Source organism: Puma concolor, chromosome D4 (genome assembly GCF_028749965.1).
Source record: "Puma concolor isolate L17-30 chromosome D4, mPumCon1.1.hap2, whole genome shotgun sequence".
Lineage (NCBI taxonomy): Eukaryota > Metazoa > Chordata > Mammalia > Carnivora > Felidae > Puma > Puma concolor.
In genome coordinates, this window is record NC_141679.1 from 58197899 (window position 1) to 58218476 (window position 20578).

At 49.3% G+C, this 20578-nt stretch overlaps 2 protein-coding genes across 8 annotated transcripts; one reads left to right on the forward strand and one right to left on the reverse strand.

Moving 5' to 3' along the window:
• Positions 1 to 443: 443 nt before the first annotated feature.
• Positions 444 to 17464, forward strand: NPR2 (natriuretic peptide receptor 2). Of its 4 annotated transcripts, none has more exons than XM_086683469.1 (22): positions 444 to 1931; positions 2756 to 2961; positions 7977 to 8090; positions 8392 to 8527; positions 8770 to 8864; positions 9091 to 9223; positions 9453 to 9537; positions 9998 to 10127; positions 10290 to 10364; positions 10562 to 10639; positions 10872 to 10976; positions 11074 to 11145; positions 13135 to 13294; positions 13449 to 13604; positions 13683 to 13851; positions 14016 to 14162; positions 14642 to 14765; positions 14955 to 15023; positions 16283 to 16457; positions 16529 to 16627; positions 16901 to 16992; positions 17124 to 17464. In XM_086683469.1, exons 1-22 carry the CDS (start codon positions 1265 to 1267, stop codon positions 17187 to 17189), a joined length of 3153 nt encoding a protein of 1050 aa, XP_086539595.1. In that variant the 5' UTR covers positions 444 to 1264; the 3' UTR covers positions 17190 to 17464. The 4 variants fall into 4 exon arrangements, with proteins under 4 accessions (XP_086539595.1, XP_025778719.1, XP_086539596.1 ...); XM_025922934.2 differs by having other exon boundaries at positions 10007 to 10127; XM_086683470.1 differs by lacking the exon at positions 10290 to 10364.
• Positions 17465 to 17537: 73 nt separating this feature from the next.
• SPAG8 (sperm associated antigen 8) lies at positions 17538 to 20541 on the reverse strand. Of its 4 annotated transcripts, none has more exons than XM_086683479.1 (7): positions 19676 to 20541; positions 18885 to 19578; positions 18585 to 18759; positions 18343 to 18388; positions 18143 to 18257; positions 17964 to 18026; positions 17538 to 17858 (listed from the first exon to the last, which is right to left on the reverse strand). In XM_086683479.1, exons 1-7 carry the CDS (start codon positions 19711 to 19713, stop codon positions 17667 to 17669), a joined length of 1323 nt encoding a protein of 440 aa, XP_086539605.1. In that variant the 5' UTR covers positions 19714 to 20541; the 3' UTR covers positions 17538 to 17666. The 4 variants fall into 4 exon arrangements, with proteins under 4 accessions (XP_086539605.1, XP_086539606.1, XP_086539604.1 ...); XM_086683481.1 differs by having other exon boundaries at positions 17723 to 17858; positions 17964 to 18042; XM_086683480.1 differs by having other exon boundaries at positions 17538 to 18026; positions 19680 to 20541.
• Positions 20542 to 20578: the final 37 nt, after the last annotated feature.

Genomic DNA, 20578 nt, shown 5'->3' on the forward strand with positions numbered 1-20578 from the left:
CAAATATTTGGGGATTCCTGACTGCTTCCTGGAGACTGGAGTGTTGGAGGGACTCAGGGGAGTTAAGAGAGGGGACCCTAAGAACAGCGGGATACGCAAGTGGGGAGAGGAGAAGTTCTGGGCTCTTGGCAATGTGCAAGATGGAGAGACAGTGGCGGGGTGGGTCAGGGGCTTGGGGGAGACAGGGCTGGGCCCATAAAGTGAGAGGACGACCAGGAGCCTCACCGGCCTGAGAGCCCCTGGCGCGGAGCCCCCGAGTTGTCACTGGGTGGGTTTGAGACCCGGGATGTCCCTGGGCGCCAGGGTAGGGGGTGGGGGGAGACAGCAGGCGCCAGAGGGTGGGGCCTGAGGGGGAGGAGGAGGGGCCGCGGGGGAGGGGGCGGGGAAGGCGCGGGGCGGGGGCGGGGGCGGGGGCGGGGGCGGGCGGCCTGCCCGGGGAGTCACACTCGGCCGCCGCCGCCGGCGCAGCGAGCAGAGACGGGCCGGGCCGCGGCGACCTGACCTGGACAAGCGGCGCGCCCGGGGGCCCAGGCGGGGGGCGGGAGGAAGCGCCCGGCAGCGCCGGCCGCCCGGGCCCAGGAGGAGCGGAGCAGAGAGGAGCTGGGACACGGGCGGGGCCGCCGCAGCTCCGGATGGGACCAGCGCCCTGGGCCCGTTAGTCCAAGCAGGAGCTTCAGGAGAAGCCTTCACTGGGAGATTTACCCCTGCCTTTCCCTCTGCTCCAGCCCAGGCCTCGCTTCGCTCCCCGCCCGCCCATGGTCCCGGTCCTTCCGCGGCGCGGGCCCCCTCCCACCTTACCCCCTTGGTCCTCCTTTTCGCAGCTCTCAGCCCTCCTAGCCCCTTCAGCTGTGAGGTCCCCTCAGGCCTTTCCTTTGTACCAGCCTCCCCCCCACCCCCACCCCATCCCAGTCTCGGATCCCCTTTTCCTTCTCAGCTAAAGCTCAAGATTCATCAGGCTCCTTCGCCTCTCACTGTCCCCATCCCAGTCACAGGCCCCCTTGGTCCCTACCTTCTCCTGCCACCCTACTCAGCCCTCAGTCCTTGCCCGAGACCGGTGGACCCACTCCTTACCCAACCCCCGGGGCTTCCTCCCATCTCCTCTTCACCCGTCCCCACCACTTTCTGTGTCGCAGCCTGCCTAGCTTCTCCTCACTTCTCTCCCTGGCCATCTTCCCCAGGTTCCAGGCTGGGTGGTGCTTGTGCCTCCTCCGTAGGCCAGAGTGGCACCAGGTTCTGGGGGTGGTGGGGCCGCTGCTTTCTCCCTATGGCACTGCCATCACTCCTGCTGTTGGTGGCAGCCCTGGCAGGTGGGGTGCGTCCTCCGGGGGCGCGGAACCTGACTCTGGCGGTGGTGCTGCCAGAACACAACCTGAGCTATGCCTGGGCCTGGCCACGGGTGGGTCCTGCTGTGGCACTAGCTGTGGAGGCGCTGGGCCGGGCACTGCCTGTGGACCTGAGGTTTGTCAGCTCGGAACTAGATGGCGCCTGCTCTGAGTACCTGGCACCGCTGCGCGCTGTGGACCTCAAGCTGTACCACGACCCCGATCTTCTGTTGGGTCCCGGTTGCGTGTACCCCGCTGCCTCTGTGGCCCGCTTTGCCTCACATTGGCGCCTTCCCCTGCTGACTGCGGGTGCTGTGGCCTCTGGTTTTGCAGCTAAGAATGAGCATTATCGTACTCTGGTGCGCACTGGCCCCTCTGCTCCCAAGCTGGGTGAGTTTGTAGTGACATTACACGGGCACTTCAATTGGACTGCCCGTGCTGCCTTGCTGTATCTGGATGCTCGCACAGATGACCGGCCTCACTACTTCACCATCGAGGGCGTCTTTGAGGCCCTGCAGGGCAGCAACCTCAGTGTGCAGCACCAGGTGTATGCCCGTGAGCCAGGGGGCCCTGAGCAGGCCACCCACTTCATCCGGGCCAACGGGCGCAGTGAGTGTGGCCCAGGCTATCTTAGGGTCAGGGGAGGAGGGTCGCTGTATCCCTGCAGCTCAGCACTGGGAAACTGTGGATGGAGGTGGGCACTGAGATGTATGTGGTGGTTGGGGTCAAGAAGCACATGTGGAGAGAGCACCTGTGAGAAGGCTAAGCCATTGTATTAGGGGAGCTTGTGGACAGCATAGGCAGATATAAACAAGGAATAAGATAGCATGAGAGGTGGAGCCTGTGTCAGAGAAGAAGGTGGGATTGGGGGGAAACTGACTTTTGGGAGCAATACGAGTGCCCTAGAGTACTGGATGTGGTTGATGGCCACTCCAGAATGAGTGTCATCTGTGAGCAGAGACTTCTCAGACGGGGCACCAAGACAGGGCAGAAAAATAGTAAGGACTCCATAAATGGGCTTTTGGATTCAGCGCATTTGTTGGGGAAAGACAGAGTAAAACTGCCACTGACAGTAATTTTGAGCAGTCAGTGCCTTTGAGCCTAGGGAGAGGCAGGGCCGAATGGGGCAGTGAGGAGGGCTGGGTGGGGCGCAGCAGTCAGAGCTCTGGGAAGAGGAGGGGCTTAAAGGCTGATAGCTCCCTTCCTCTGGGGTCTGGAGTCAGACTCTGACCTCTGCCAGATGGTCCATAAAGCCCCAAGGTACTTATGACATAGACTCCAAGGGGGAGGGATGGGGAGCATATGTTGGGTGGTTGATAGGTTAGGGCACTTTCTTCCTTGCTGAAGATGGAAATGCAGATGGTTCAGAGAGGGGGCTGCCTGGGGACTGGGGACTTTCTCAGAATGCTCCTCTGTTTTATACTCGTTCCCAGTTGTGTATATCTGTGGCCCTCTGGAGATGCTGCATGAGATCCTGCTCCAGGCCCAGAGGGAGAACCTGACCAATGGGGATTATGTCTTCTTTTACCTGGACGTCTTTGGGGAGAGTCTTCGTGCAGGCCCCACACGCTCTACAGGCCGGCCCTGGCAGGACAATCGCACCCGGGAACAGGCCCAGGCCCTCAGAGAGGCCTTTCAGGTATCATTTGCGCCAAAAGTGGAGGAGGGGGAAAGGAAACTTCTTTGGAGATTCTCTGTCATAAGACCCACAGAAACCCCAGAAACAGGGCAGGAATTATGAGCTACAAGAGTGAAATTAACAGAGGCTTTTTGAGTCTCCTATCATTCTTCCTTACTTCCCCACTTTTGTGACTCTTTTCTCATTACTAAGGCTACCTCCCAAGATCCTGGAACATTCTCTTAAGTCCCACTAGTAGACTTTACTGTGAGGGGGAAAAGTGCAGGAAAAGACCTGGTCCTGGGCCCTGGGAGGACTTCCATCCTTTCTGGATAGGCGAGGTATGATTGAGGTACAGTTAGATACAAATACGAGAAAGAATATGATTATGTGTCCTGGAACAGACACTAACAACTTGGGGTTCAGATGAGGGAGAGTCAAAGTGAGCTGGGTTTAGGGAAGCTTTTTTATAAAGATGAGAATCTTTTGTGACTTGAAAGATAGATGCCATAGTCCTACTCTCAGCAGGAGAGAGGATCTAGGCAGTCTGAGCAAAGAGATAAAAGATAGAAATGGGCATGTTTGGGAAACCAAGAAGATACTGACCTGACAAGAAAGAAGGGTTGGCTTGAAGCAGATGTAGGAAATAATGTTGCAAAGATATAATCAGATTAAGGAGAGCTCTGAAGCTAAAATTAAGGCGCTTGGACTTGGATGTGGGGTCCTTGATATTTTTTTGTGAAGAGAAATATAAAGACAGAATTCTGGTTGGATAAGAAGAGGAGGAGGTTAGAGGCAGTGAGACCACCTGTATTCGGGTCAAATGGAGTGAGGTGATATAGGCTTCAAGGACAGTGGCAGTAGTAGGAATGGAAAGAAATGAATTTAGGAAACAACTTGCAGGGGAAATTGACATGACTGTTCATTTCACTCCTCTGCTCAAAACTTTCAATGACTAAATTCCTACAGAATAAAGTCCTGACTCCTTATCATGACATTTCAGACCTTCTACAGTCTGTGTTCAGCCCAGGTTTTCAGTCTTGCCTCCTAGTGCCCCTCATGCCCAGTACTCCAGCCAACCAGACCTCTCTCAGTTCCCCAACCCCTGGGCCTCCCTGCCCCCTTGCCGTTGTGCTCTTTGCTCTATTTTTCTGGAATGTTCTTTCTTCCCTCATGCTAAATCTCTGCCCCTGCAAATCACACCCATGAATTGTTGCCTGACTCTTCCACCAATTTTTTCACTATCTCTCCTTTTTCTGAAAAAGGATTTTAAGTGGCATGTAGGGTAACTTTAAAGTCTTTTCAACCCTGGGATTCTCTGAATCTAAAATTCAGTAGATCTTTACAAGGGCTGGACTTGGGTGGTCATCTTCTCTAATGAGTAAACTTTTGTGTGACTGTAATTATATATTTAGTGGTATCTGTGAATGACATGTCTGGTATGAGTCTGTGACTGTCACACTTGAACCTGGGCAGTGGCAGGACAGGTTTTGTTTATGCTGTCACTTTTGCCTAAAACAACCTTCTCACCTTTGTCTGTCTGGATAATGTGTGTGTGTTCTTTAAGGCTCAGATCAGTTATTTTTCCTTTGAGGAAACAATCCTTGAATCCCCAGGTTGGACTGAATTTCCTATTCTTGTGCTTAACTCCATCTCCTATAGAGCTTAACCACATTATCAGTCAATGTTTGAGTCATTTGAATATTGGCTTATTCTATTAGTGTCTGTTGAGCACCTATTATGTCCCAATCACTGTGCGAGGTACTGGTATGCAGTGGAGAACATAACAGATGTAGCCCCTGCCTGGAGCTTACATTTAGTAGGAGAGACAGACATTAAATAAGCAAATAAATACAAACATAGGACAACTTGCGGTGCGTGTTACTAAAAACCCGTGTTACTAAAAACCCCGTAAAAAATAAAACCAGGAAAAAAAAAAGTGCTTCTCATGAGAAGGGAATGGCAAGGGAATTGTACTCTAGCTAGTGTGGTCAAGGAAGATCTCTGTGGCTCTCCTGGGTGGGAGGACTCCATAGCTTTATGGGCTGTATTCTTTTTTGTGGAAGGAATATCTCTCTTTCTTGTCTGAGAATTCCTACCAGTCAAGGGGCCCTAGCACTTAGCTTAGGGGGAAATGAGATCTAGTCAGCTAACAATTAGGTAAATTAATTCTCAGTTCTCCCACTTACTGCAGGCATTATTCAGAAAAACAAAGAGGGATTTTGCTATGACACAAAAGAAGGGGAAATAGGCAGTCAAGAATATGCTGAGGGGGAAATCAAGGCTTTGGGGTGGGATGAGGGTAAGGGAGTAATGAAGTGTTTTCTAGAAAAAACTACTCATGTTGTTCTAGTGCTGAAGCAGGGCAAGGGGTGAGGGAAGTGGGCAGTCAGCTCCAGTCAAGGATGAAAGAGCAGAGAGCCCTTAACCAGAGATACCTGGTCTACTGGGGGAGAGGCTCAGAAATTAAGTATATTGATATGATTTTTCTCGCCCATTGAGCTATAGCTACTGGCGGGCAAGGATCATGCTCATCTTTGTATTCCATATGCCTAGCACATACTTGTTGAAGTGAATTACCGGGTGTGTTGGGGAGAAGCGGGGACACGACTAAGAATTTGTCTGCAGAGGAGTAGAGCCGGCAGGTACTATAAACCAAGATGATCAGCCAGGACAGAGAATACGTAGACACAATGGAGCTAAATAAGCAAATGACCAGGCTCTATGGTCCCAGGCTGTGCATTTGAGGACTACAGGGTCAAACCTAGACAGAAGTCTCAACCTAGGTGACCAGCATGAGATTGCATTACAGAGGGGACACCAGCAGCTAGAATGGAAGTCAGGGCTGGACCGAGGGCCGCGTAAGACAGAATCTCTTCTGGAGACAATTTTTTGTCTGTTTAAGCCACTGCTGACAGCGCCTCCTGATGTGGCCGAGGGGGCCTCAAACGTAGGCCTCAAGGCACACGCCAGTGCCTAGGTGTACATCTGGCTTCACTCACAGCTAAACTTGTTTTTGGCAGCCTTTGCTTGTTTTTTTTTTTCTCACCTGGAGTCCGCTGAAAAAAGGGACACCATTATCTACCTCCCTTTACCTGCTTCTCTCTAGCCCCTGAGCAAGCATAGGAATTCTTTGGACATTCTTCTTCTTTCTTGCTCTTTTTTTTAGTAGCTAGTAACCACAGCAAAACAGTCTAGCATAGCAGTTTTCAAAATGTGGTCTTGGAACCCTGGGGGTCACTGAAATCCTCTTAGAAGGACCATGAGGTCAAAACTATTTAAGAAATAATACTAAGATGTTTATTTGCGTCCTCACTCTTACTCCTCCACGATTGCACAGTGGAGTTTTCCAGAGGCTACATGACACGTGCTGCTGTTATCACTCTGGCAGCTGTCGAAGGGGTAGTTGAATATTCTTGTGTTTTAAAAGTTTGTCAGTTTTAATTTCTAAAACATAAATATTGATAGATGTAATCCAAACAATCAAAAGCTCTTTGTGGTCCTCAGTAATTTTTAGTGGTATAAAGAGGTCATGAGATCAAAAAGTTTGAGAACTGCCAGTCTAGCAAACAGATAAACCTAGAGAATTATGATGTGTTTAAAAAGTGTTAAAAACCTGTTATCAGCCTTTGTATTGAAATATAATTTGTGTTAAGCATGATCTTTTGGGGCTCTTTTCCTGATTTTTTTTTACATCGTTTGTCAACAATATCCTACCCTTCTATTTTTCTTTTATTCTTGAAACAGGTGTTACTGAACAAACCCTCCCAACTCCACCTCAGCCCCCTTCTTTTAAATTTTGCCCGAGGGTGGGAGAGTATACAAGTATGTGATCAAGGATCCAAATGCCCCAGTAAGAATAATTACATTATGAAGCAAACTCTAGTCTAATGTAATGAATACATATTAGAAACTGAATTTATTATTTCCTACCTAGAATGAATTTATATGTAATAAATCATATGTGATTTATCTAGTATCTCTATGTCCACATGTACTTTCAATGATAGGAATTAACAGAACTGGTAGAAGTCCGTAGATGTTATGTTCACAAAGTCACATTTCATAAAATACATTGATCTGAAGTCTTTCCCTGAGGTTGCGATGCCAATTTCCCATCTAAGACAAAGGCCAGTCTCAGTGATTGGGTAGGCCTGAGGTGTAGGCAGAGGCCAGTGTGTCCATCAGCTAAGGAAGGGAGAATGTGTAAGGTCGGTGGGAGTCACATGGGCACCCCAGTGAGAGACAGAGATGTGCTAACTTAAGGCCAGTGAGATGTGGGTGTGGCTGAGATCACATATGTCATTTGCTCGTCTGTGAAATGTGTGTGGGCATATGACTACATGTTTTCTCTGTGACACATGTCTACTACTTAGTGACATATAGGACCATGCCACTATGCAGGACAGTGTTGCTGATGGTAGGTGTTCCACACGTTAAATGAATGGGTCCACAACTTTTCACAGATGGAATCATTGTCTCCAAGTATTTCCCCCAGTTGTCATAGAACCTGAAATCTCTTTTATTTACTAGAATGGAGGCACCGTTCCAAGTGGCCCAAATGAAAATATAAACACTTTTTTTTTGAAAATATAAACATTTAACTGATAACATTAACAGTGATTAAGACCTCAGAGAGGAGCTGTTTTATCAGTGTTGTCCTTGATAGTGAATAGGAAGGGACAGAGCGAACAGCTGTGAGTGCTGTGGCAGCCTGGCAGGGAGGCTTGGCTGGTGGAGACGCTTGGGGATGGAGTTGATTTCATCTATTTCCTAGTTGCCACCTTCCCAGAACCATGCACCTTTCATGGAGGAGTGCCACTCACTTCTTCCCAGATGTATTAAACATATTCCATACATATATCACACACACAGGGGCACACACAACACAGAGTTTAGTATCCTCTCAGCCTTCAGACTCACCCGTGTATATTTCATATCATGTGTATTTCACCAAGTTTCCCTATCCTGCTTCCTCTCTTCCCCAATGCCTATCTTGAATCCTTTTCACTCTCCCCCATGTGCTGTTGGTACAGACAGTATTGGTGATCACATACCGAGAACCCCCAAATCCTGAGTATCAGGAATTCCAGAATCGTCTGCTGATAAGAGCCCGGGAAGATTTTGGTGTGGAGCTAGCCCCCTCCCTGGTAAGTAGATCTCTGTTTCCTGAGAGTCAGGCCAGGCTTTGAGGAAAGGCTCTTCTCCCTAACTCAGCATTAAGCCTTGGCCGTGGAGCCAGCCATACATGGGAACTGTCTGCTTTTATACAGGATTTTTCTTTCTGCCCTTTTGTCAAGTGAGGTAGGGCTGGCACTTTAGGAATGACAGGAAGGAAGGAAGCAAACCAGAAGAGAGAAGAGGTAGAGGGAGACCCCAGAGATGGGAAAGGGGGCTGGGGAGGGGGCTGGCAGTTCATTTGGAGAGCACTGCTGAAGTTACCACCCCTAGATGAACCTCATTGCTGGCTGCTTCTACGATGGGATCCTGCTATATGCTGAAGTCCTGAACGAGACAATACAGGAAGGAGGCACCCGTGAAGATGGACTTCGAATAGTGGAGAAGATGCAGGGCCGAAGATACCACGGTAATGAAGAAGGCCAGGAGGAGACCAGAGGGCTGCTCTCAGGCCTGGGAGTGGAGTAGGCAGAAGAAAATACAAGATACGAGGGGCAGGAGGAAGTTAGTGGGGAGGTCAGAGAACGTGGTAGAGGTGGGCGTGTATTAAGAACAGGGGCAGGGAGGGACTCTAAGGAATTAGAGGAATCAGGGCATAGGAGAGGGGCATAGAGTAGATCTCAAAGTAAGGGCTACTCTTTTCTATCTTAGGTGTAACTGGACTGGTTGTTATGGACAAGAACAATGACCGAGAGACTGATTTTGTCCTGTGGGCCATGGGAGATCTGGATTCTGGGGACTTCCAGGTGATGGGGGAAGAAGCAGGGAGGAGAATGTGGGCCCTGAATATCCAGCTTTCAGAGGTTCAGTGGGGCAGAACCAAAGGTAGTAGAGGCAGGGACTTACTTTCTCTGCTGGAGCTGCATGCTGGGTAGGTGGGAAGTTGGGAGAGAAAAGCAGCCAAATAGCTGGGGTCTGGGAGAGAGGCTGGTGGGAGCAGGCCTGTGGGCCCAGTTTTCTCCTTCCTCACAGCCTGCAGCTCACTACTCAGGAGCCGAGAAGCAGATTTGGTGGACAGGACGGCCTATCCCCTGGGTGAAGGGGGCCCCCCCCTTGGACAATCCCCCCTGTGCCTTTGACTTGGACGACCCATCCTGTGATAAAAGTGGGTGTGTGCAGGGGTTGGGAGTAATTCTTCCTCCCCTCCCTCCCATTCTTTCACCTCCCCTCCCTAACTCCCCACCCTTAGCTCTGTTTTCCTTGACTTGTATACTGTATACCCCTTCCTCACTTCTTTCCCTCCAGAAATCTGTCTGCGTCTCACACCCTGAGCACCACCCCCGCCCCGTCCTCAGCTCCCCATAGTCTTTCTCAGGGTCCCCTCTCTCCTTCAGCTCCGCTTTCAACTCTGGCGATTGTGGCACTGGGCACAGGAATCACCTTCATCATGTTTGGTGTCTCCAGCTTCCTCATTTTCCGGTGAGTTCTGGCCTTCCCACCGACCTGCTCCCTCCCTCCCACTGCCCAGGCTTTCTGGGGGTTAGTGGGTATCTTTCGTTTGATGGCTACCTCTTAGGCCTACCTCTCTAGCCTTTCTCGTTAAGCTGTCTTTTAGCCTAGGTGTTGTTTTCCCACTTTTGGTTCTAGACTGGGTGTCCTAACTAGGGATTTTGAGTGGGGTTTTATAAGGGCAAAGGTGAATTTTCCGTGAATGCTACCATTTTAAGAAAGAACTTTTACCTTCAGCCTCTGTGTTTTCAAGTGAGCAGAGGGCATGTATCCCCTATGTAGAGAATGCATCCTTCTGTCTCAGTCCTGCAGCGAGTCCCGCCTCAGGTATAAAAGTTGTAGCATCGGGAGCTTCGGGGAAGCCGCTGAAACCCCACTGTTGGCTTACGGGGTGGCAGGATTGGGCTTGCCAGTCAACTGAGATGTGCAGTCCTTACAGAAAGCTGATGCTGGAGAAGGAGCTGGCTAGCATGTTGTGGCGCATTCGCTGGGAAGAACTGCAATTTGGCAATTCAGAACGATATCATAAAGGTGCAGGCAGTCGCCTCACACTGTCGCTGGTAAGCCCTTGTCTCAGCTGTCCCTCTGCTTCCCTCTGAGTTCCTGTCCTTTCGTACCCTGGACCTTTCCCAGCACATTGGCCTGTAATGATAGCCCCTGCACTGCCACCATCATCTAATGTTCCTTTCATCCTTCCGCCTCCATGTTGCCCTTGGCCCCAGCGGGGATCCAGTTACGGCTCGCTCATGACAGCCCATGGGAAATACCAGATCTTTGCCAACACCGGTCACTTCAAGGTGAACAGTCATCCGCTTGTTCTGGTCCCCACCATTTCATCCTGTCTCATCCCCATCTATCACCTCTTCCCACAAATCTCTGCCCCTCATAACCTTCCTTCCTGTGTCCAGCTGAGCTCCTGGATGTCCACAGTTCTCCAGTATTTCCCAGCACCCAGGAACTAATTTCCCTTTTCCTCTTTCACTCCCGCCATCAGGGAAATGTTGTTGCCATCAAACACGTGAATAAGAAGCGCATTGAGCTGACCCGGCAGGTTCTGTTTGAACTCAAACATGTATGTAATGGTGTGTGGGTTCGGGGTTCAGGGTAAAAAGGGATGGAGAAGAGGAAAGGGGGAAGAAGAGAGGGGAATAGTAAAATTGGCTAGGAGGTCAAGGGGTTCATTTATAAGTGATTTTAAGTTGCAGGTACAATTAAGAGAAAGGCTCTCTCATGCAGTGGTAGATTTCTGTATCTCTTTGAATTCTCTCCCCCGCCCCCTCACCTTTTGTTGTTATTGTTGTTAGATGAGAGATGTTCAGTTCAACCATCTCACTCGCTTCATTGGTGCCTGCATTGACCCTCCCAACATTTGCATTGTCACCGAGTATTGTCCTCGTGGGAGTTTACAGGTAAGGGAAAGGTAGAGATTCTAGGGGCAGGGGAGAAAGGCCTGTGTTAGCTAGTGCTACTAGGATAGTCACATAATCTGTTCCATGTCACTACCAGGATATTCTGGAAAATGACAGCATCAACTTGGACTGGATGTTTCGTTATTCGCTCATTAATGACCTTGTTAAGGTGAGTCTTCCCCACTCTTTCTTAAGAGTTCATCTGCTTTAAAATGCCTTTGTTTCTTGATCTTTGCTTTCAGCTTCTCCTTCCTAGTCCTCTAAAAGTCCCATTTTCTCCAGTTCCCCTTATTCCTCTGGTTGGACAATAATGGGTAAATAAAGGGTCTGGAGTTTTTTTTTTTTTTTTTTTTTTTTTTTAAATTTTTTTTTTTCAATGTTTATTTATTTTTGGGATAGAGAGAGACAGAGCATGAACGGGGGAGGGGCAGAGAGAGAGGGAGACACAGAATCGGAAACAGGCTCCAGGCTCCGAGCCATCAGCCCAGAGCCTGACGCGGGGCTCGAACTCACGGACCGCGAGATCGTGACCTGGCTGAAATCGGACGCTTAACCGACTGCGCCACCCAGGCGCCCCGAGTCTGGAGTTTTTAATTGGGGGAGATGTATTGGCCACAGTGAGTCCTGTACTTGTAAAGAAGTTTCGTGTTCCTGCCCTAAATATCTCATCTCTTGCCATCATCTCTTTTTTTGTTTTGTTTTTAAACCTCCACGAGCTTATGTTAAGATTTCTTAGCAGGAAAAAAATGAATGAGGTCATCAAACATAGAATCATGTATTCTCTGACCAATATTTGGCATATCTGCTCTTTTGTTCAGAAAAACTGAAATTTTATAAAGAACGTTTACTAGTAAAACTAAGAGAAACCAAGGAAAATTATCCTAAACCTGTAGTATCTCCCCATATATTAGGTTTTAGCTATCTTCAAGTGACCCAGAGGCCCGTGGGTTTAGAGAGGTATGAATTTGAATCTTGCATGGGTCGGACAGGTGTTTAGAGCAAGTGCTGCAGCCAGTGAGTTAGCCCAGTGGGTCACTTGTACTGCACCTGAAGCTGGCTTTGGCTTTTCTGTTTAATTCTCATGAGGTTATTTAGAATTTTTGTGTGTGTGTGAAAGTTTGCCATTAAATGAGATAAAATATTAGGTAAAGTTGATGTGTTGGCTGTGACATTAAATATAAGAAAAATATGACTTTTGAGAGAACAATAATTTGATGGAAAAGTGATTTAGAACAAAGCCAGAAGCCTGATTAATCCTTTCTGTATTCACAAATTTGGTGACTCCCAAAGGTTTTGTTGATATCAAAAGGAATAAAAAGGAGGAGTTCACAGAGACTGGAATTATGAATTGTTTATGTCCAGAGCTAAATATTTAGACACGGTTGTTTTGGTTAGCATATAGAACACTGCATCCTTTTTCTGTTCCACCTGAACTGACGTGGGTGGGCTCCTAGGGTTTCATTTTGGGAAGCATCACTCTGCCTTCTTAGGACCTGCCTGATGGTCCCTCATACACAAAGGTTTTCTCCTGTCTGGCCCCACGGGGCCAGAAGTGTCTGGTTTCTGTGTTGGCTTGGCAGCTGTCTCCGACTTTTGTCCATTTTCCAGGGTTTTACTAATTTACTATTTTCTCCACTTTCTCTCTGGCCCTTACTTTCCTCCTCCATCCTGACTTGCCTGCCTACACATGGTTATATGTTACAGTTGACAACTGGTTAGTCTTGGTACATCTAGGTACTCTGGATAGCTGAGTCTCTAGCCTTCCTAGGTTTTCCTAGTGGTGGCCGTACATTTGAGGCCATCGTGGGTGTCAGTCACATCAGTCTTAGAGTTCACCCTCCTAGTTCTGTTCACTACTCAGAAGACTGACTCCTCTTTCTAGGGTAAATAACTGATAGCTCCCCTTGTCCTTCCCCTTAAACATTTCTTCTGTCCCTGGTGCCTAGGTGCCAATATACCGTTTATGGTACCAGGAAGGGATAACTGTCCTATTCAGCCTGCTTCTTTGGGTAGAAACTGCAAAGGATGCCTTCCAAAAGTAGCTTATGGTTTTTATGGTCCCAAGATCTTCAGACAGCTAGCTAATGCCCATCTCATAGAGAGGGGGTATCCTAAGCCATATATGATCCAAACCCATGACTTGATCTGTATCCTGCAGGGCATGGCCTTTCTCCATAACAGCATTATTGCATCCCACGGGAGTCTCAAGTCCTCCAACTGTGTGGTGGATAGTCGTTTTGTGCTCAAAATCACAGACTATGGCCTGGCCAGCTTCCGATCAACTGCTGAACCTGACGACAGCCACGCCCTCTATGCCAGTGAGGCCTTCCCCCACAACTCACTTTTATATAGCTCCTCTGGCCTTGATCATTTCCACCTAGGGAGGGTGGGAGAGGGAGATGGGATGACAGGAACATGGGGAGTATTATGGGCTCTTTTTGAGGACCTGGCCAGCCTGTTCCTTCTTTTTAGAGAAGCTGTGGACTGCCCCAGAACTGCTTGGTGGGAACCCGTTGCCAACCACAGGCATGCAGAAGGCTGATGTCTATAGCTTTGGGATCATCTTACAGGAGATAGCACTTCGCAGTGGTCCTTTCTACTTGGAGGGCCTGGACCTCAGCCCCAAAGGTGAGAGGCAATCTACTACCCACAGACTGCTCTACCTGGGGGACCCTGTTCTTCATCCAAACCCTTTATCACCCTCAGAGATTGTCCAGAAGGTCCGAAATGGTCAACGGCCATATTTCCGGCCGAGCATTGACAGGACCCAACTGAATGAAGAGTTGGTTTTGCTGATGGAGCGATGTTGGGCCCAAGAACCAGCTGAGCGGCCAGACTTTGGACAAATTAAGGGGTTCATTCGCCGCTTTAACAAGTGAGAGGGCACTTAGGGGGCAAGGGCTCCCCAGGGATAGAAGCCTCATCAGTCTTGGTGGATGAGGTGTGTGGGGCTGGTGGGTCCAAGAAGGTGGGTTGGGTAGGAAGTCCTGGGAGTCTTGAGAATCTGGGAGCAGGTACCATATTCTGGCCTCCCCCCAGGGAGGGCGGCACGAGCATACTGGACAACCTGCTGTTGCGCATGGAGCAGTATGCCAATAACCTGGAGAAGCTGGTGGAGGAGCGCACACAGGCCTATCTGGAGGAGAAACGCAAGGCTGAGGCTCTGCTCTACCAAATTCTACCCCAGTGAGAATTTGTCACCCTTCCCCAACCTTCCTTTGATATTCTACTCTGTTGAGTTCTGCCTGATCAATCTCCTGAGAACTCACTTCCCAACTCTTAGAATGCTGCTTTGTTATATCTTGACACAGTGAGCCTTTCTGGCTTTACACAGTGTGTTGTCATTTTGTCTTCAAATGAGCTTTGCTGCCTTCTGATTCCTATCCCTTCTTAGGACACTGCTCTACCATGCCTTTGCACCAGCAAGTGTATGTAGAACAATCCCAACTTGAGACACTTAGTGCCCATCCCTGGGGTCCCCTTCCAACCCCCACCACTTAAATGCTTTACTTGAGCTAGTCTGTAATGTCTTCCCAGCCACCTTCCTCCTCTTCTACCAGGCTTAGCTTTCATAACTCCTCTTCTGCTCAACCATATACCCCTTTTCTCTCCCCCTCTCATCCTCTTTCTCTCAGTTTGGCTCATACTGCACCCTTGCTTCCTAGTTCAGTGGCAGAGCAGTTAAAACGGGGAGAGACTGTACAGGCTGAGGCCTTTGACAGTGTTACCATCTACTTCAGTGACATTGTTGGCTTCACAGCTTTGTCAGCAGAGAGCACCCCCATGCAGGTGAGAGCCATGGGTGAGAAGTAGGGGGTGGGATAGGGATCTGGGGAACTTCACTGGGGCATAGGAATCCTTGACAATAGGGGAGATTCCTTTGTTCTGGAGTTCCCATATTTTGTTCTAGCTTATGGGTTAAGAATTCTTAGAAAGTTAGGCACAGGTTTCAGGGGCTCTACTTTCCCATCCTGTTAGGTGGTGACACTTCTTAATGACCTGTATACCTGCTTTGATGCCATAATTGACAACTTTGACGTCTACAAGGTGAGAGCCAGGGCTACCCTCCTACTGAGACCCCTTTAAAACCCAGTCTCCCCAAACCCTACATACCTACCTGCTCCATTGGCAGTTTGCCCTCCTGGGTCTCCAGCACCCTAGTACTGGGTGCCCTTTGTAGACAGACAAGGCTCTGGCACTCTAATTGTACATCCTAGTCTAATTTCTTGTGAATCCTCAAGCTGCCCTAATTGGAACCATCACAGGATCTAGAGCCTATCTGCCACTTTTTGCCTAGGGGTATAAATGTTGTCTATGGTCTTTTCTCTTCCCTCCATTCTCTCTAGACATGGACGAATCATATGGGATGTAGGTACAGAATGACTTATGGGGCTGAGGAACAAGCTGCCTTGTAAAAAATTTTGTTGAAGTCATGAGTTGGCACGGCGTGGGCTTTATTTACTGTGCCTGGCAGTAAAAATCATCAGGATTTAGGTGTTGACTTTGTGACTGTGTGGCCTTGGACAAGTAACTGTAAAGCTCCTTGAGCCTCAGGTATTTTACGTAGAAGATGGGAATAATAGATTTATTGTGGAAATGTCTAACATTACACCAACAATACATATGTGTTCCTGTCCCTTTATTTGGACTTATTCTACCACGTCTGTTATTACTGTGACAATAAACCCTTTACTCAGATTGACCAATTATTCATACTTTACCCCCATTTGCTTCATTTTTTAAAAATATATCTATCAACCTAATTACTTTTTGAACCATTTGAGAGTAAGTTGCAGGCATAGTGCCCCTTTATCCCTAAACAGTTCAGTGTCTAGTTCCAAAAAACAGGACATTCTTTTGTATAGCTTCAGTACAATTAACACAGCCAAGCGTCTGCTTTCTTACCTTGGACAGTTCAGGCTGTCTGAGGCCTATTTCACTGGGCCTGCCTGACCTCACCGGCCTCTGTGCTCTTCAGGTTAGGCCTGTTTCCTTGCTTCCCACCTCCTGACAGCAGAGCCTATTTGTTCACATCTTGTTGCAGACAGGGTATCCATTCCCTCAGCAAATGCTTACTGAGTGTTCACCAGGTACAGGGGTGGTTGTGGGAGGATTTAAAGACGCCCTGAAACTCTGCCCACACCCCACCCCTGATTCTCAGCACCACAGCACTCATTTTCCAGTCGATGCTCTGGCCTCCCAGGCTGCTGGGATGGCTCATAGTGGTGTCCAGCTTGTCTCTTTCTGCTCTTACCCATTCCCACTGATACACATAGAGGTGACTTTTTAAACCCCATCTCAATCAGGTAGAAACGATTGGAGATGCCTACATGGTGGTGTCTGGTCTCCCAGGCCGAAATGGTCAACGTCATGCCCCGGAAATTGCTCGTATGGCTCTAGCACTACTGGATGCAGTTTCTTCCTTCCGCATCCGCCACCGACCCCATGACCAGCTGAGGCTACGCATAGGGGTCCACACGGGTAAGGCTGACTCTCACTCCGTCCCTCGTATCTGCTTTTCCCAGGCTCCCCCAACCTGTTTCTTCTCACAGGGCCCGTCTGTGCTGGGGTTGTTGGCCTGAAGATGCCCCGCTATTGTCTCTTTGGAGACACGGTGAACACTGCCTCCCGAATGGAGTCTAATGGTCAAGGTAAAACAGCAGCCCTCCACCCCAGCCTCAGCCTCAATTTGTGGTGCCCTTTTCTTCTTTTCAGAGTTCTTCCAAATCTCTCAGTCTGAGAGACCACAGTTCCTGACCACCCCATTCTTGGACATATTTTGGTTCTAGTGCATGTGCCCCGGGAAGACTGAGAGCCTCCTGAGGGGTGGTGGTTTGGTAAAGCTCTCTCCAGTACTGCCAACTCTTCTATTGTCTTTTCTTTGATTCATTTTTCCACCATCCCGGCACCCCATCCCACCCCAGCCCTGAAGATCCATGTCTCCTCTACCACCAAGGATGCCCTGGATGAGCTAGGATGCTTCCAGCTAGAGCTTCGGGGGGATGTGGAGATGAAGGTGATGGCAGGCCATGGGGGAGGGGTCATGGAAAGGGAGGATGAAAACAATTATGGGGATTATGGGGAAAAGACAGAGATAAAAAGAATAACATAGAAGAATCTGAATTATCTTCACTCCCCCACTTCCAGGGAAAAGGAAAGATGCGAACTTACTGGCTCCTAGGAGAGCGGAAAGGCCCTGCTGGGCTCCTGTAAACCCTACTTCTTCCTAAGTGAGACAATCTCCTGCTGCTGGTACCTGGGTGGGCAGCAGTCACCATCTCTCTACACACCGGAAACGGACACTGTCATGTAAGATGGAAACCAACGTGCACAAAAACCCTACTTTGTAAGGAAGTCGTTGCCCTTTGCAGCTTAGCCTTGTACATATACCTGCCTCCCTCTGGCCTGGTTCCCTTCTTCCCTACCTTCTGTAAATATCTGTATCTAAACCAGAATATTTTGGCCAAATATAAAACAACAAAAAATGTCATGGTGTCAGAGTCTGGGTTAGGGGCAAATCCAAGGAACATGGTTACTCACAGAATCACTGAATTAGCAGTCTCAGGATGAGAGAGAACCCTTTATGTGAAGCCTCTTCACCAAGTACAGACAGAATTCACTTCCTTTCTACCTCTCCAGTACAGACAGAAATCGATTCCATAGTCCATATCCCTCTTCCCCCCTCAACCCTTAGATAGTAGTTCCACCCATTCCACCTCCCTGTCCTCCTCCCTGACAGACAAGGGAAGATATTTCTCCCAGTTGGTGGGAATAATTCTCAGGTTCATAGGGCAAAGGCTGCCCCAGAGACAGAGGCACTGGTGTTGAGAAGCTGCAGTTCTTCCGGAATGGCGTGTCCAGAGTCTTGATGCTACTGACACCCTGGAGGAAGGCCAGAATGAGGACAGATCCCGCTCTGCACCAAGCCAGAACAGAACAGCCTCTTCCCCCTCCTTGTTTTCCCCGACTCCTGACACCCTCACACACCGGTAGCTGTGGTGCCCTCTGTATCCAGAAGGTTTCAGGTTGCTCCCGACGGTAGTTGTGAGGCTGGAAGGGAAAGATACTGAAAAACTCTTGGTTTGAAGCTCCCTCTCTTAACCTCTGCTGCTCTCCCACAGCCCATTAGAGCCCAGCCGTACAAGTGGGATGGGATAAGTTCTCACCTTGGTTGGGGCAGGAGGCCCGGCTTGCACCAGCTCCTTTCGGTAGTCATGGTGTGTCACAGACTCGACCTCAAACTGCTTCCTTGTGGCTTCCTGCTCTGCCTGCACCTCTTTACTGTATAGTCCTGGGGGCGTCAAAGCCATTCTTCCCTGATTTTTGTCTTCCCCGCCTCCCCTTTACCCTTCGCCCAGCCTCTCACCAGATCTGGTGGCGCAGGAGCATCTCCAGCATGGCTTCACGCTTTCCTGTAGGAGGGCAGGGAGTGGAGAGAGTGGGAGAGTCTGGTTAACAAGCAGGCCCAAAGAAACAAATGTGAGAAAAGAAGGAAAATCATGGGGTTTTACCCTTGTACCCATTAAACAATCCATAGTCCCACTAGAAATTCCTTCCTCTCTTTTATCTCTGATTGCTCATTCTGGCCCATTCTCTCATGCTTCACACCTCGAGTTGGCTGATAGCAGTTTCGTGGGGGCTGGTATGAGTCTTTCTGAGTGGTGCTGAAGGACATGGGTGACTGTAGCTGCAGGGTCAGCAGTCCCTGGTGTCCATGTCGGAAGAAGAAACTCTCAGAGCCATCCTGCATGCTTGGGACTTGATCCAGGTGGTTGGTGGCTCTCTGTGGGCCCCAAGTTGAGTGACCAGGATGTCCTTTATGGCACCCACCCTCATCATAAACTACTGCCTCCCCCAGGAAATTGGGGACAGTCTTCAGGAAAAGGGAGCAGGTCAAAACCTTAATACCTCCTCCTCCCAGTTGTAGAGAAGGCTGTGGCCCCGTGGCAATGTTTCATTGGGAACCTTACACTTCCCTTCAACCTCAGGGGTCTTCCAATGCCCTCGGGCACCAGGTTCTGAGACTTGCAAAAATTTCCAGGGTTGTTTCCGGGGTTCCCAGTGGCAGTAGTGATTCCAGGAGGCATAATTAGGGACCAGATCTGCTTGGGGGGTTCTGAAACTTGGAAGATTGTAGGGGCTGGGCTCACGGTCATGGCCACAGCCTGGACTAGGCCCAGCGTCAGTAGCAGGACCAGGGCCAGAATCAGGACCAGTGTCTTGACCAGAGCCATGGCAGGAACCAGAACTGGAGCCAAGAATAGGGCCAGGACTAGAGCTAAGGTCTTTTGTAGTACAGGGATCCTGAGCAATATGGGAAACATAGATAGGCTCAATGCCAAGTTTCCCATGGCCAATGCTGTGGGTAAAGCTGGCTCCAGTGCAGGGATCCCCCAGAAGACTGTCAGAGGAGTGGTTCATGAGAAGGTTCGGCTCAGAGTGGCACGCTGGGGTCTTTGCGGATAACACAGTCGCTTTGTCGGTGGAGGAGGCCGCAGCTGCTGTAGTTGCGGCTGCCAGGGCCGTTATAGGATGGCCATCCGAAGAAAATGGTTCTGAAGTGGACCCTAGTCCTTCAGTGCCAGGCTGTACATCTAAAGATCTGAAAGAAAGCGAATGCGACAAAGTTGTCAAAAGCGGTGTAAGTCCGCTGACCTTTCTTGTCCCCTTACACCAGCCGCCAAAGCTGCCGCTCTCACCGACATCTCGATCCCTTGGTAGACTGCGCGGTCTCCATCTTCAGTCTCCAGCTACCGGGTTGCCATAGAGACGGCAAATAATTCCAGGAGACTGCGCAGGACTAGAGTTGGGCGGAAGTGCTGGGTGGGGGTGGAGACAAATTCTCTGCGGGGCGGAAGTCTTAAACCTGGGGAAGTCTAGGAAGTTTGCTTTCTGTTCAGACTCCGTTCCGCCTCAGCCCAGCTCTTAAGGTTCCGCTAGTCTAGGGTTCTGCCTTCTACACTTAAGCATGATTCTTTCTGAGGCTTTCTAAGGTGGTTCTTTGTGTTGGAGACAAGCACAGGGCTTTAGTATCAGACAGTGTACTTGTGTAGGGGCAACAGTAACTTACCCGCAGTTCATTCTAAAAAATGGGGTGGGGCAGGGAGTCTTTTAAAAGTTTAAGGTTTAAAATACATCAAACAACTAAAAAGCAAAATGGTGAGACATGGGGATCAAAGAGTGGCAGCTTTTTTTTTTTTTTTTGGTGTGATTACTTCTCCTTCAGTAAAAGACCCTCACGTTGATCATCCTCCTCCCAGACCACCCTAGAACTTGTCTTGGCATCTGAATAAGGGCCAGGATTGAGTGTCTCACCCCTGGGTTTCAGTCTCTCCCCACTCATATAGGCTTATTTCTATTGCTATTTTTCAAGAAGCTTGACCCAGGTGGACCATTTGTCATGAGGACTCACAAATCTATAGGCAAATGCTTCTTTCACTACAGGATGGGCCTCCTTAATGTCTCTCACTCAGACCATAGTCAAGACCATAATCTTTTTTTTTTTAACATTGTATTTTTAAGTAATCGCCACACCCAACGTGGGGCTCGAACTCAAGCCCAAGATCAAGAGTTTGCATGCTCCAACAACTGAGCCAGCCAGG

What these genes read in the sequence shown, in the direction of transcription:
- NPR2 (XM_086683469.1), top strand. Translation starts at nt 1,265, where the DNA reads ATGGCACTGCCATCACTCCTGCTGTTGGTGGCAGCCCTGGCAGGTGGG. An exon ending in GTCGCCTCACACTGTCGCTG is followed by an intron (nt 10,128 to 10,289) that starts GTAAGCCCTTGT and finishes CCTTGGCCCCAG; the next exon opens with CGGGGATCCAGTTACGGCTC. An exon ending in ACAACTTTGACGTCTACAAG is followed by an intron (nt 15,024 to 16,282) that starts GTGAGAGCCAGG and finishes CATCTCAATCAG; the next exon opens with GTAGAAACGATTGGAGATGC.
- SPAG8 (XM_086683478.1), bottom strand. Translation starts at nt 19,713, where the DNA reads ATGGAGACCGCGCAGTCTACCAAGGGATCGAGATGTCG. An exon ending in TCTACAACTGGGAGGAGGAG is followed by an intron (nt 18,760 to 18,884) that starts GTATTAAGGTTT and finishes TGGGGCCCACAG; the next exon opens with AGAGCCACCAACCACCTGGA. An exon ending in GGCCTCCTGCCCCAACCAAG is followed by an intron (nt 18,027 to 18,142) that starts GTGAGAACTTAT and finishes TTTCCCTTCCAG; the next exon opens with CCTCACAACTACCGTCGGGA.